The sequence below is a fragment of the Centropristis striata genome, chromosome 5 (assembly GCF_030273125.1).
Source record: "Centropristis striata isolate RG_2023a ecotype Rhode Island chromosome 5, C.striata_1.0, whole genome shotgun sequence".
NCBI lineage: Eukaryota > Metazoa > Chordata > Actinopteri > Perciformes > Serranidae > Centropristis > Centropristis striata.
The window spans coordinates 15,754,401-15,769,971 of NC_081521.1; the positions used below are offsets into that span (position 1 = coordinate 15,754,401).

The window sequence follows — 15,571 nt, forward strand, 5'->3', positions numbered from 1 at the left end:
ATCTGTTTCTGTATTCCTATTTTTTATTTATTAGAAAATTATTTTTAGTCTCATTAAGCTTCAGTCGTAGCAGGAACTCGTTTCATCAGAGAACTCAACAAGATTTTATGTCGTCATGTTGGTGAAAAATCAAAAGGATCCATTTTAATTTTTTATTCCTATTCTAATCTGTGAAAAAGTTTTTTGTAGTTTCAGTGTAACGACAGCTGCATTCTGACAAATCACAACAACCACAAGATTTCTAATAAATAAAAATATATTTAACCTTCAGTTTAAATGAGAACAGTGTCTTCGAACAACAACAGACAGAACCAGGCAGGTTATGATGGAATATTATTATTATAATGTATAAAATGTTTCCAGTTTTAATGGTTGTAGTTAAAAAAGAAACATTTTTACACCCACGTGGTAAAAATGATCAAACCTGATGTGAAATTGCATATCTTCAATTGAAAAACATTTTCCCCCAATCACTTGTGCAGAGAAGTCTGTCCCAGCAGGAACGGTGGATGTTGATGAATCTGTTCACTCATTATTAGTTTTTCTGTTTAGAAATCAGATCCACAGAACTCCAGCTGTGGTTTAAGCACATTTTGGTTGCCTGAAAGCTGACGTGTCTTAAAAAAAACAAGACACAGCAAAGAAAACAAGCCCAGCGTCATGTGACGGAGCGTCAGGTGTTGTCGGAGAAGACTTGCCCCAGGATGGAGAGCCGGGCGCTGAACGGCTGCACAGGGCAGGACAGGACGGGCGCCGCCGCCTTCTCCCCCGGCTTCAGAGCGATGCTCTCTGATTGGCCGGGAAGAGGGCTGTCCGTCTGTTTGGTGGGCGGCTTCGATTGGCCGCCGGGCATCTTTGATTGGCCGACAGGTGTCTTGTCGGCGTGCTGCGACAGGCTGAGCAGGACGTCCCTCAGCTCTTGCCGGTCCTCAGCGTGGCGGCCGCAGCAGTAGAGTGCCGCCGGGTCCAGAGGGTGAGCCTCCGTGTTGAAGATGAACCCCCCCGCCCCTAGCACGCACCGCCCCCCCTCGCCCCCCTCCTCCCAGGACCCGTCGCCCTCCGCCCCGCCGCCGTGCAGGAAGTGGCCGGGGTCAAAGAGCAGGTACAGGTACTTGATGGTTTCAGCGAGAAAAAAAGACTCCATCCTGTTGTCCAGCTGGTGATCCCGCAGATCTTTAACCTGCAGACAGGAAGTCAGACATTAGCTCTACACAGAGCAGAGAGGAGAGGACAGGAGAGGCTATTTACACAGAGCAGAGAGGAGAGGACAGGAGAGGCTGTTTACACAGAGCAGAGAGGAGAGGACAGGAAAGGCTGTTTACACAGAGCAGAGAGGAGAGGACAGGAGAGGCTGTTTACACAGAGCAGAGAGGAGAGGACAGGAGAGGCTGTTTACACAGAGGAGAGAGGAGAGGACAGGAGAGGCTGTTTACACAGAGCGGAGAGGACAGGAAAGGCTGTTTACACAGAGCAGAGAGGAGAGGACAGGAAAGGCTGTTTACACAGAGCAGAGAGGAGAGGACAGGAGAGGCTGGAAACATGACAATACTCTCAGTATTGTCATGTTTCCATCACCATATGTAGAGAAAACTGGTTTTGGTCGTTTTAGGTCTTTTTTTGGTGATTGTCTTTATTGTCATTTTTTTGTTGGGGTGATTTTCTTTTTCTTTGGTAATATTGTGGGTTTTTTGGGTTGTTTTTTTTTACAAGATTTGTGACACTTGTGAGCACTTGGAAATTTATTTATATATAAATTCCATTTTATTGACTTTGATTTTCTTTTTTTTCTGATTTCTGTCATTCTAACTGTCATTCTGCACAAAGAATAACACATGTTAGAGTTGTTCTGATTGTGCTGATTCCATAGAGCTTCAGGACTTATAGATTTATAGAGATTTTATGTGTTGCAGAGAAACACAAGGACACAGAGAGGAGAATGTAGGAAGAACTGAAACAGCTCGTTCGGGTTCAGAAAAGAAAACATATTTCATTTTGTCATATAACTAAAATATTTTAGACCACATTAGTTTTCAGCCTCAGTTTGATTCTCGTCTGACGTCTGAACGCTGTTTGGACTCTAAATAAAGCTTTGTGGGGGAGAGATCAGACTGCTCCTCCAGGACCTTTTTTCCTGATAACATCTTCTATCTCTGACCGTATAAAGTTAGTTTTTGCTTGGTGCTCAGACAGACGGTCTTACGCTGGCGTATCCGCAGGGCGTCTTGGTGATCTTCTCGATGGACTCGAGCGCGTCGAGGCCCAGCTGCAGGTAGGTGTGGTCACCTGTCGCCCTGAACAGGTACATGGCACTCTCTATCAGCTCTGCAACACATTCAACACTCACTGTGTTACTTTGAGTTATTCAACTGAATCATCCACTGCTTTGAAGAGAAAAGTCTTCCTTACTTTCAAAATAAAAGCCCCCAGGTTAAACGGATAAACATCCTTTTACCACAGCAATGAATTTTTAAATCTCGAGAATATTGAACATTGGAATTGAACAAATAAAATAGACTCTCAGGCTGTATACAAAACATTGCAATGAGACAAACCTTATGTATTATATTATTATTAAATTAACATATAAACAGCTGGAATGGCTGCTTGAGAAATATAGTTTTTTCCCCGGCAAATCGTGCTGCTTGTCAAACATTTGCAGCTTTACTTTAAACACAACACAGAAAAGCACGATAAGTCAAAATATTGAGTCCAGAAAAGAATATTGTGTCCATTTTTATGCATGGAACAATAAGTCGATATAGTAATAATTGTGACAGGCCTAGTTAAACACACATTTTAACCCATTGAGGCCTAAAACTCCTGGAAAAAATGCTTGTAAAACCTCTGGGCAATTTTAAAATAAGCCCCTAAAACCTGAAGTTTTTCTGGAAATTCAACATAAGTGTCAACGCTTCTACTAAATAATAGATTTTTCAGCCTCTGTAGCAGATAGAAATGAAATTCAAAAAGTATTTGAGAGCTTATACAAATACTACAAAACGACATATCCGCTTTCCCGGCTTTAATGGGTTAAGTGACTAAACGTGATTGATCTTACATGTAACATGTGGTGACTGTGCGTCAGGTAGACTGACCTGGTCTCAGTGGGTACCCCTCTCTCTTGTCCACGGTGTAGCCCTGAGGGATGCTGTAGAACTCCGGCAGACCTCCAAACTGTCTCCACACAGAGTAATAGTTCTGGAAGGTTCTCACGGCGCTGTCCAGGTTCCCCAGGAGAGACTGGAACACACACACAGGGGACTAAAGGATAGTGTGTGGTACTGATCTGATGAAACCTGCTCCAGACACCTAAAGTATCCATGCTCTCTTTGAAGACTCCACTGACAAAAACAGTCCTTTTAGCTGCTGCTTGGACCGAAAATGAATTTCAGATTCTGTGGATATTACAGCTACACTTGCTGTTTTAAATTTTATTTTAAACATGTCAAAGTGAATTGTGATTATCATACAAACAAGCAGAAAAAAGGAAACCAATTGAAAGTGACAGTTTCAAACAATGAAAAGCTGAATACAAAAGAAATAATAATGTCTGAAAAGGAGAGAGAAGAAGATCCAACCCTTTAGTATATACATTAATGTTTCATTATCAGAGTGTTTGTACCTGCAGGCCGGGCCAGAAGGCCTCCAGAGACTGGAACACGGGCATGGACACGGTCCCTTTGTGCATCTGGACCCACAGGTACCAGTCGTCAAAACGGGTGTAGTTCTGGATGGCTCGATCGTACTCTAAGGACAGAACCATACTTATTATAAATAACAATCTGCTTTTCATCCTCTGTGTGTGTGTGTGTGTGTGTGTGTGTGTGTGTGTGTTACCCAGGAACATGTGCAGCAGCTCCTGGTCCTGCAGCAGGATGGAGCCTTTCACCAGGTACTCAAAGTACGAGTCCACCCCGGCCCCGATGCCCGCGTCCTGAGCAACCCACTTCTGGGACAGGACGTCAATGTGGTTACCCACCTGGACACAGAGACAGACAGGTCAGAGAGACAGACAGGTGAGAGACAGAGATAGAGATAGAGATAGAGATAGAGATAGAGAGAGAGAGAGAGAGATGGACGGGTGTGAGACAAAGCGACAGACAGGTGAGAGACGGACGGGTGTGAGACAGAGAGACAGACAGAGTGGTGGTAAATGGTAAATGGACTGCACTTATATATCTCTTTTATCCAAAGCGCTTTACACTACAGACTGCACTCATTCATCCATTCACACACACATTCATACTGGCTACCAGGGCACACTGGTGCCACCTGCCACCATTGGGAGTTCATTCACACGCAGCATCGGAGACATTGGGGTTCAGTATCTTGCCCAAGGACACTTCGACATGTAGGCTGCCATGGTCAGGGATCGAACCACTGACTTTCCGATCAATGCATGGCCGATCTACCAACTCAGCCACAGCCGCCCCACAGACAGGTGAGAGACAGACATAGAGAGAGACATTTGAGAGACAGGTGAGAGACAGAGAAAAAGACAGAGAGAGAGAGAGACAGAGACAGGTGAGGGACAGAGAAAAAGACAGAGAGAGAGAGACAGGTGAGAGACAGAGAAAAAGACAGAGAGAGACAGACAGACAGAGTGAACATCTGTAATAATCTGGTCTGTTGTCTCTTTACCAGGCCGATGTCGGAGCGTGTCCTCCACAGCGCTCTGAGCGCCTGGCGGGCGGCGTTCTCAAACGTCTCGTCTCCCGTCAGACGACTCAGCGTGGCGAACTCCAGGATGAAGGTTCCCACGCCGGCGGTGCAGGTGACGGGTGTCTCTGTGGGGCTGACACCGTGCAGCAGGTTCACCGTCCCATACGGCATCCCAATTGGAGTCTGGAAGGCTGCAGGCATTTCATTTTATATTTAGTCATTTAGCAGACGCTTTTATCCAAGGCGGCTCAAAGAAAAAGGGAAACAATGAAGGTATACCGTGATAAGAGGTGTTAGTGCAGCAATAAGTGCTGGTGAGGATTCTTCGAGGAGTAGAATTGTGTACTATTTTTACAGGTTTTTTTGCAGAACAGTCAATTTTAAAATTCATGGATGACAATAATAACTAGAAAATTTCTAAAGAGCACAATAAATGGCCAAATATTCTTTTCTGGACCCAATATTTTGACTTATCGTGCTTTTCTGTGTTGTGTTTAAAGTAAAGCTGCAAATGTTTGACAGGCAGCACGATTTGCCGGGGAAAAAACTATATTTCTTTCTCGGTTTCTTTAGAAGCATTTGAGTGTGCTTGACTCTGGCCCGTGACTCTACCCATACATTATTAGATTACAATTTGAACAGGCTTTGGTAGCCAAGCAACCAGGGCCAGGTGGCAGCCACCAATCAGAGCAGAGCAATCAACCGCAGCTGCTCCTGTGACATTTGACGCCACTGAAAGAGAGAGAAACAGCTGAAAGTTCCCCTTGAACAGAAAGCCTTTTTGGCCAAACCGTAAAATCCTATCAGTGAACCGACTTCACTTCGAGCATCCTGAGTTCTTCCTGAACATCTACATATGTGTTTTGTGAAGAAAAATTATGAAGTTATTTTTTTAGAGCAATCAGAAGAAACTGGTACCTCTGCTTTCCTCCAGAAATTTGCTGTGGCTCCATCTGCCCCCGTCATGGCCTGATTCAATGTAAAGTTCTCCACAGAATCCACTAAACGAATTCAAAATTGTCCAGAATCTATCACACGGTGTAACCAATCCCCTGCTACTCATTGTCACATGTTCTGGTCGTGCCCCCTGGTCGAGATTATACCCCCTAACTCAATATCAGCTATCTTTGGCTCCCCCCCTGACAATAATCTCTCGGCTGCGGTGAGATGGGCCCTGACTTTCTCAACCTTGCTGGCTCGCCGGCTGATTCTTCTTGATTGGAAGCTCACCCGCCCCCATATTATATATCATATAATCGCTGGGTTAAAGAAGTCCTTTATAACTTGAAACTTGAAAAACTTAGGTTTTCACTCTGTGGCCCCATCAAGAGATTTCATGACATCTGGCACCCCTTCTTGGAGTTTGTTGGCTCTCCTGGCCTATCTTTAGACGCAGGGGAGGACTAAACTCAGCTCCCTCTTATTATTATTATTTTTTATTATTCATATTTTTGATTCGATGTATTTTAATGTATTTATTTTATTATTATTATTATTATTTAAATATATTTTTTATTATTTATTTATTTACTTATTTTTTCTTTACTTTGCTCTCTCTTTCTTTTTTCATTTTCTGTGTGTGTGTGTGTGTGTGTGTGTGTGTGTGTGTGTGTATGTGTGCGCTGTTTGTCCCAGTGTGGTTCAGACCTGATGTGGGTGGGATTGGGCTTAGAGTTCTTGTCGTCATACTGTTATACAATACATTGTCATACTGAATGTCTTTTCCCCATGCTGTTAGATACCACTATATGTCATTTTATTGGAAAACCTCAATAAAAGGATGTGGAAAAAAAAAGATGTGGAAAAAAAAAGGAAATTTGCTGTGGCACAAACAGCTGCTCTAATACATCTGTTAAGCTCTCTATATAAACCCTTAAACTCAAAAGGCAACATAACATGTCACAAATGGTAAACAGGATATTAGTGTTAACAGTGTTAAATGGTAGATCTGTTGACTTGATAGAAATATTAGAATAAGAAAAATACACACTGACAGAAATTCATGAAGCATTGTCTTCTGAATGTGATGGGAGACAGCTGCTAAGAACAATACATAAGGAAATAACACAAAACAGCACACACATATATGAACGAAAGGTTATTAAAATAAAATTACTTTGCAGCTTTGACACATAAAAGCTGCATTTGTTTACTTGCTTCATAGCCTCATTTCCAGTAACCCACACTGATGGTTCCTGGAAATAGCATTTGCATATTTTACAATTTATAGCAAACACCAAAACATAATCCTGCTGGACTACCGATGAGCTGAAACCTGAGTCAGCAGGAGCAGACTGGACACATAGACCTCAGACTCGAAATAAAATTAAATGAAATTAGAGGAGTTAACCTCTCCAAATGTAAAGTGAACCTAACAAAGGTTATAACACTACAAATTATACAAATATTCACACAACATCTATATAAATCTATCTGTGTGTGTGTGTGTGTGTGTGTGTGTGTGTGTGTGTGTGTATTACCAGGCAGTAGTTTCCTGGCTGCGTCCTCGGCCATCCTCAGTAGAGGTCCTGAACAGGGCCAACCAGGCTCCAGCTGCATCCCCCCCCGACCTGACAACAGGTGAGCTGACAGCAGACCACCTACCACTACACACACACACACACACACACACACACACACACACACACACACAGACACACACACACACACACACACACACACACACACACACAGATATAGAACATCAGTTGATCTTCGAGTTCAGGGGTCGGCAACCTTTACTAACTAAAGAGCCAGAAAAACTGAAATCGGCATGGAGCCACAAACGTAATGTTGGGCCTCACAATGAAGATATAAAGTCTAAATTAGCCTCCTAATATTACTAATAGGTTGTTATAAGCATTTATTAATATGATTATTTAAAAACTTTTATTATTTTATTTCCTTTGTAACTCTAACTCTGTTTTTAGATTGAGTTTTTATTACTATTTTATTGTTTTGATTTTTTTAAATTACTATAATTGTGTATGATTTTTATTATATTTCAATAACTGTACAGCACTTTGGTCAACTGAGGTTGTTTTTAAATGTGCTCTATAAATAAACTTTGACTTGATTTTGTCAGAATGCAGCCAGGACCTGGCTTCAGACTTCTGTCAGCTATGATGCTCATTTTAGTTGTTTTTTAAACATTTTTTATTGCTGTAAATAAGCTACACTTTTTTTTATTTGATTTTTTTACAATTTTAGAATACAAATTGCTCTGAGCCTACACCAATGATGAATGAAAACTAAAATGTAAGGAATTCATTCATTTCATTCATTCATTTGTTTCATTTCATATAATTTCTTTGTCACACTGCAGAAGGCCTGAAGAGCCTCATGAGGCTCCAGAGCCGCAGGCTGCCTACCACTGAACTAGAAACAACAACAGAAACTCTGGAAATAATAACAGTGAAACTGAAGAAATAACAGCTAAAACTCCAGTAACATTCAAGGACGGTGTAGAATGTAGTTTCACTTTCTGAAATGATTGACAAAAAATATTTTTTTTAGATGTGCCTGTAGGAACAAGTTCTGTGGAAGGTCAAGAAGCAATGTCAGAAACTGTAGAATGATCAGGAATCCCCAAAACATTAGCAACCTCAAGAAACAATAAAACCTCTATAAGCAACAGCAGAAACTGTAGAAATAAATAAAAAAAATGAAGAAATAACAGCAGAAACTAAATAAATAAGAACAAAAACTGTAGAAATAACAGCAGAAACTTCAGAAAGAACAAGAAAAACTAAAGAAATAACAACAAAAACTGAAGAAACAACAGCAGAAAGGGTAGAGTTCCTCCTCTCCTTTACCTCTGATGTTGGTTTCAAACACGGAGGCGTTGACGTCGATGTCGAAGTCCACGGTGTCCTGGAGGAGCGACGCCACGCGCTGAAACTCTGTTTCGTTCCCCAAAACCTTCAGAGAAACATTCAGAAATGACACCTGAACGCAGCACGAGACACAAACATCATGTTGTTTATTTACAGGAAGGTTTCTCACCAGCAGAGTGTCGAGAGCATCGATCAGAGTCAGAGAGAAACTGTCGAGAAAACATTTCATTATTGACTCTTTTTGGTGTTTTTTTGGACTGAATAATGAATATGGTGCATAAAAGAGAACAACAACTTGATGTTACACAAAACCAGAAACTCAAAACACACTGATAAAGTAAGAACAAACTGAAATCCAGTCATGGAAAAAAATATTAGTCATTAGTCATCTTGGTTAGTCATTAGTCATCTTTGTTTTCTTCAATTTCTTGTTAATTTTTTTGTCTGATACAAGTAAAGTTACATTTGTTTGGTTTTCCTTGTAATGATTTTGGTTATTATGAAGAAAACCAAGAAAATGTCTAGATATCAGCTCCTACAAAGCCGATTGTATCATATTTGAGACCTCTACGTCATCAGTGTGATATGTGAAAAACCTGATGTATACAATCAGATACATGCAGTAGCTGGATAATCCACCAGGGATCAGGAATGAATGCATCAGAGGGCCTTAATAATAAATTAATTGGAATATTTTTGTCAATTTTAAAAAAAATGAGATAAGAAAAACTTTCAAATTGTTACTAATACTTCAATAGGAATATTTAATGGGTGGTGTAATGTAAATAACTTTAATTTATAGTAAAACCGTGTTGAACATCTGTGTATCATATTTGATACAGCAGGGATTAATGATAATAATAATTAACTATTTGAAAATGTTATCAATTTATTGCATTTCATACATTATGCATTAAATAAAGCAACTGAAATATCGTGATAATATTTTTGGGCCATATCGCCCAGCCCTAGGTCTATTCATTTTTTCCATGACTGTAGATATTTGTGGAGTTGTGAGTTAATTCTGTGAAGCAGAAAACCTAAAACGATAAAATAATGAAATTGGTCTCGAAATACAAAGATTTACTAAAATTCAATGAATCTAAAGAGGTAATTTAAAGTCAAAGTACAAGTGCAAAATTTTTATAGAGTTTTTCTGTATTCATGTTCCAGATGTCTCCTACCTGCCCCAGGTGTCCTGTCCGTCACAGGTGAGTGGGCGGAGCTCGTCGTAGGGGAATGCGTTGTCCAGGTAACTGTTGTAGGCATGGTAGAACATGGACCTGATGCGCTGCCTGCACAGAAAACAACATCATTTATCTACACATTCATATAGATATATTGTGAAATTGAGAGAGAGAGATCTCTCTCCCTCGCCACATTCAATAAGGCTTTATTGGCACAAATGACAACAATATTGCCAAATTACAAAAGTTTACCAAAGTACAAATTTTTCCAAATATTTGGACAACATAATAACAGTAAGATATAAGAATCAATAAAACAAAATAGATCCATTTCATAAAATATATGTGTGAGACAAAAGTCCATTTCCAGTAGTTCAAGTCAAACAGCCCCAACCAAGTATTGAGTCATATAGATGGACATACTTTTCAGAGGCCAACATTTACATATTAAACATACTTCTTAAAATTGGTCTTTTGTAATATTCAAATCTTTTTGAGACACTGAATTTTAGGTCTTCATTAAATGTAAGCCATAATCATTATAATTAGAAGAATTTAAATAAATGAAGACATTGAATGTTTCGTTCTGTGTGTAATGGATCTATGTAATGTGTAATTTCACCTTTTTGAATTTAATTACTTACATAAATAAACTTTTCTATCATATTCTAATTTATTGAAATGCACCTGTATGTGTTGTCTGGTCTCTCAGGCTTTGACAGGCGCTCACATATCTTGCTGCATCTGTGGCGCTGATACTATGTTCACCAAGTACATGCTGCATTTTAGTCTGCTCTGGAAGCAGAGTCTTGGTCTGTACTACAGTAAGAAGTGCTGCTCTGTCTCCACCATACATTATATATATATATATATATATATATATATATATATATATATATATAATGTATGGTGGAGACAGAGCAGCACTTCTTACTGTAGTACATATATATATATACCCTCTCTCTCTAAATCCGTGGTGTATTCCTCTCAGGTGTGTTCCTGTTTACCTGACAGCAGACATCTCCTCCTCGGTGAAGTGTCGTGCTGTCACGTCGCTCAGCAGACAAAAAAACAGCGTCACGCACACGGAAGCGCGCATGGATGCACACCAGGAGACCCGGGAGCGCGCCGCAGGTGAACACGGACACTAAAACACAGAAAAACACAGAAAAAGGCGAAAGAAACACACGATGACAAGTGTGTCAGCTGTCAGGAAGAGAATTCACTGCGCATGCGTGGTCCGGTGCGCTTCGTTCAAGAGCAACCCGGTTTTTATTTTAGCAACGTTTCCAAAAGTGAATAAAACACTTAAAAATAAACAGCACAACGAACTGAATGAACTGTGAGAGATAACACAAATAAACCTTATTCACCTGGGGTTGTTTTTAATATTGAATTTATTAGTTTATTATCTATTAAACTGTGATATTATCACTTTGTTCACTTGTTTGACTCTTCAAGTCGCAGCTGCAGCCCATTCAACAGCACAACTGCACCTAAATATTACATTAAACACTGGAGCGGATGCTGCCCTCTGACCCTGGGGAGCGTCCCACCGGGTCCTGGTCCCGGTCCCGGTCCCGGTCCCATCCAGCAGCTCTCCGCTCTGCTGCTCTACTATCTCTGAGCGAGCAGCTGCTGAACCTTGTGAAGCTCAACAGAGCACATCGCACCAGACAGGAAATCCGACACAGAATTAACGTAATACACTTCCGCCCCCTTTCAAAAATTAAACACAATGCGCAGTTCATGTAACCAAACCTAAAACAACCTCATAACAACATTACGTCTTGACCAGGTCAAGGGTCAACAGTCATAGTGACTAGTGCAGTGCCTGTAGGAAGTATGTATTTGTACATTACATGCCACACTACAACATCTGCAACTCCATAAAACACTTACTTTTCATAAGATACGCACACCATTCAGCACATACACATTGAACATTGATATTCGCTGGAAACTATTCGAATATTATTGGAAAATCGAACCTTGTAGCGCACTTTAAATGATCCAATGATCTTCTCCCTCTTCACCACCCTCTGCAGAGACTTCCAATATGAGGCCTTGCAGCTCCCAGACCAGACTGAGATGCAGCTGGTCAGCAGGCTCTTGATGGTCCCTCTGTAGAAGGTGGAGAAGATGGGAGGGGGGAGGGAGGCTCTTCTCATCCGTCGCAGGAAGTGCAGGCACTGCTGAGCTTTCTTCACCAGGGATGTAGTGCAGAGTGACCAGCCGAGGTTGTCTGTGATGTGCACCCCCAGGAACTTAGTGCTGCTGACAACCTCCACCGCTGGAATGATGAATCATTGGACAGTGGACAAAAGGACAAAGCCTGACATTTAATGCAGGAGTTTTGGGAGTGGATGGTGAGAACAGACCATATTGAGAAACGCCTTGCTTGTGCAGCTCAATAATCCTGCCAAGTGGCGTTCTAGATTAGTGTTACTATGGGGGCCGAGGAGGGGTCAGTGTTTAATTAGAGGCACATTGAAAAACGGCAAAGATGATATTTAAGCAATCAAAACCTTTATTTTAGCTTTGTTTAAATCTCATTTAAGTATATTTGGAAGATACAAATACACTGATTGAAAAAATGAGACTCACCAACAATAACAGTTATTTTTGTACGACAGTGACATTTCTCATTTTTGTGCACAATCACTTTTTTATTTTGAAAGTGCAGTACAGTGAGAATTATCTTTTTTTAATATATATGTACACAAGCTTTTATTGCATAATTCAACTATTATGTAATGTGCACATACTAGGTTCCTTTTGTGTACAATTAGATATTGTTTGAACAAAAAATAGGTAAAAAATCGTTAGAATTTGATCATTTTATTATTAATTTGACACAGGGGCCACAGCAGGGGCCAAGGGCTTCTTCACAGGGGCAGTAGTATATATATATATATATATATATATATATATATATATATATATATATATATATATATATATATATATATATGATACATTTAAATGACAGATTTCAGGTGACAAGATATTGTAAAAATGAAGATTGTTCGCTAGAAACATTTTTATTAGATCTGGAGGGATTGGTAGAAATGATTTATTGTTGATATTTGATTTAAATCAGATTATTCGTTAAAAATGTGATTAAAAATAGTTTCAGAGGTGGTTAAAATGCATAAATTAAATAAATTAGATGTATAAACCTGTATAAATAGTATAATTTTAACATTGAAGGTGCAATAAATATATTTAATAAGTAATTCGGCAATAAGATATCTGGTTCCTTCAATTTAATATGTTTTGGTTTAGAAATTAAAGCGTCACTGGGAACAATACGGTTATGAAATAAAATATATTAAAATACATATTTTAATAGAAATTAGTTCATAATGAGATAAAATAATATTCATCAAAATAATGTTGTGAAAATGTATGATGAAATAACAATAATGTCTGCAATGAATTTAATACATTTCTTTAATTCACATATTGTTGTTTAATTAAATTTGTCACAGTTTACTTGTGTGATGATTTATTTGGTATTTTCTTTATCATGGAGATAATAGAGTACACATAATACTGCTGATTTTAACAATAAATGGCCTCTGATCTCTAATCTTTTATAAACTTAAATTATTTGGGGCTTTATTAAGGGTTATAATAGTTTACTAACTGTGCCTGCTGTTTATGAATGATTATAAATCATTTTTCTCATCAGTTAAATAAAATGCATGTTAGTAATAAAGCAGGAAAGATTTGTGTGGAGACGTTTTGCTTCCAGCTGTTTTCATTTATTGTCTTTATTTGAGTCCTAGCTCCTTTTTTCCTTTTTGTTGTTTTATAGTTGCCTTTTTAATTGAATATGGTTGATTATTTGTAATAATAACCCCTGAATCTATCTATCTATCTATCTATCTATCTATCTATCTATCTATCTATCTCTCTCTCTCTCTCTCTCTCTCTCTCTCTCTCTATATATATATATATATATATATATATAATATGTTAACTGTTTTTTAAGAATTTTTACTTTTATTTATTGTTTTATTTGTGTGCTCTGCGAGAGTTTGTCTGGTGTAAATGTGTGTCAATAATGTAAATAAATAAATAAATACTATTTTTTTCCGAGGAGACGTGAACGGAGACGTTGATGTGACGTGATCGCGTTTGTCTGTTACCATGGATACAGGGTTCAACAGGAGCTGACGTTAGTTCACTAAACAAATTCTCAAACAAAACCCGTTAATTTCTGTAGAACTGGGTGAGTACAGCTTTGAAAAGTTAATATATTTGAGAAGGTGTTTTTTTGAAGGCCAGTCTCTCATTTACGCCTTATTTTAACTTGACGCTAACCCTTTGTTAGCTACATTAGCGAAGCTTGGTCAAAGATACTGGATATAAGGAAGATGGCGTATTACGAGCTTCAACAATGCTGATAAAACGTGGACGTCAAGAATTATTTATTCATGTTTCCTTCGCTAACATGAGATATTTACAGAACTAACAATCACATTTAGCGTTACAAGCATTGACATGACACAGTCTCGCGAGACTGGGCGACTATTTCTGTTGGCAGATCTCGCGAGAGTGAGCTGATGCATTGCCGGTTAAGTTAATTAATGCCGTCTCAGTCGCTAAAGTTATTGTTAATTAATTTATATACGTCAGATGGGGATGCAGTATCTGCATTTATGTACAGTCACTGAGATTGCCGCCTGGTCTGGAACAGTTAATTTTCTCCTGAATTGTCCGTCAGAAAAATGACATTTTTGTGTCAGAATGTTCAGAAGACATGTGTCCTGTAAAAAAATGGGTCCAACATTTACTTGGAGACTTGGTGACTCTGGGACAAAAGACTCGGTCATAACCTGAGCCTTCATTTCTCCCATTGGAATCAATGACCTGCTGCTGGTTTCCTAAATGGGCGTGGCAGGATCTGAACCCACCTGACACAGGTACAGGAGCTGATTGGTCAGTGAACTGAGCACTGACTGGATTTAAATTCAACAACATCCACAGTTAGTTAATAAACGCTAACGGTTACAGCTAAGGTAGATTTAAAAAAAATCAACATATGGACTTTACAGTGGACTCCAAAACCACATAACTATTTAATTGTCATACCATTTTTAAAAATGCCAACAAGTTTTCAGTCGCACTCTTTGAAACCCACCAACCAGTCACATTTGAAAAGTGTGTTTTCATACAGTCTATGGTTTTCTGTCAAAGATTGCAACAGTTTATCATACAAAGAAACCAAAGTGTTGGAGCCTATTCATTCTTTGTATTTTGGGAATGCTGATGACTATTGTAGGTTAACTATTAATATTGATTATAATTGTTTTTTTGTTGAATGAGAGAAGGGAGTGAGGAGTGAAACAATTTATCAACCACTACTTTTGTTATTTTTGCTTATTGTTGGAAGTCAACCCGGAGTATATTTCTGTTTTGTAAATAAATCCCACCACCTTTGGTTAAAACTGAAACTCCATGAGTTCTTATTATTTAGTGAGTTGTATACCTCCTCCTCACAGACTACTTTGATATTTTTTACCTTTTTTGAAAGCAAGAGTAGCCGTAACACAAAGTTAGCAAAAATCTCTTTAGCAGAGCAGAGAGGAGAGGACAGGAGAGGCTGGGAACGTGGCAATACTTAAATATGTACATTATGTGGATCAAACCTTTTTCTTCTTTTTGCAACATTCATGATTTTTATTTTTCGATGTTATTCAATTTTTTAAATAAATCATTTTTCAAAGAAATTCAACTTTTATATATTGCAGTGAATTACAAACCCATGATGATTAAGATGTAAAATTATCAAAAAACGCCCTGAAAACGACTCATTGGGGTTCATAGGATTTAAAGCTAAATGTTCTCCCCAGCAGCAGTGATAGACACTATTCA

At 39.0% G+C, this 15,571-nt stretch overlaps 1 protein-coding gene across 2 annotated transcripts; it reads right to left on the reverse strand.

The window, feature by feature from the left end:
* Nucleotides 1–238: 238 nt before the first annotated feature.
* Nucleotides 239–11,723, reverse strand: edem2 (ER degradation enhancer, mannosidase alpha-like 2). 2 transcript variants are annotated; one of them, XM_059334230.1, is made up of 12 exons: nucleotides 11,677–11,723; nucleotides 10,693–10,832; nucleotides 9,683–9,793; nucleotides 8,668–8,707; nucleotides 8,478–8,583; nucleotides 7,143–7,268; nucleotides 4,642–4,853; nucleotides 3,838–3,979; nucleotides 3,623–3,747; nucleotides 3,096–3,240; nucleotides 2,201–2,322; nucleotides 239–1,180 (listed from the first exon to the last, which is right to left on the reverse strand). In XM_059334230.1, exons 2-12 carry the CDS (start codon nucleotides 10,782–10,784, stop codon nucleotides 674–676), a joined length of 1,728 nt encoding a protein of 575 aa, XP_059190213.1. In that variant the 5' UTR covers nucleotides 10,785–10,832; nucleotides 11,677–11,723; the 3' UTR covers nucleotides 239–673. The 2 variants fall into 2 exon arrangements, with proteins under 2 accessions (XP_059190213.1, XP_059190212.1); XM_059334229.1 differs by lacking the exon at nucleotides 11,677–11,723 and adding an exon at nucleotides 11,059–11,180.
* Nucleotides 11,724–15,571: the final 3,848 nt, after the last annotated feature.

What these genes read in the sequence shown, in the direction of transcription:
- edem2 (XM_059334230.1), bottom strand. Translation starts at nt 10,784, where the DNA reads ATGCGCGCTTCCGTGTGCGTGACGCTGTTTTTTTGTCTGCTGAGCGAC. An exon ending in GTTTGAAACCAACATCAGAG is followed by an intron (nt 7,269 to 8,477) that starts GTAAAGGAGAGG and finishes GTGTGTGTGTAG; the next exon opens with TGGTAGGTGGTCTGCTGTCA. An exon ending in CACGCTCCGACATCGGCCTG is followed by an intron (nt 3,980 to 4,641) that starts GTAAAGAGACAA and finishes CTCTGTGTCCAG; the next exon opens with GTGGGTAACCACATTGACGT.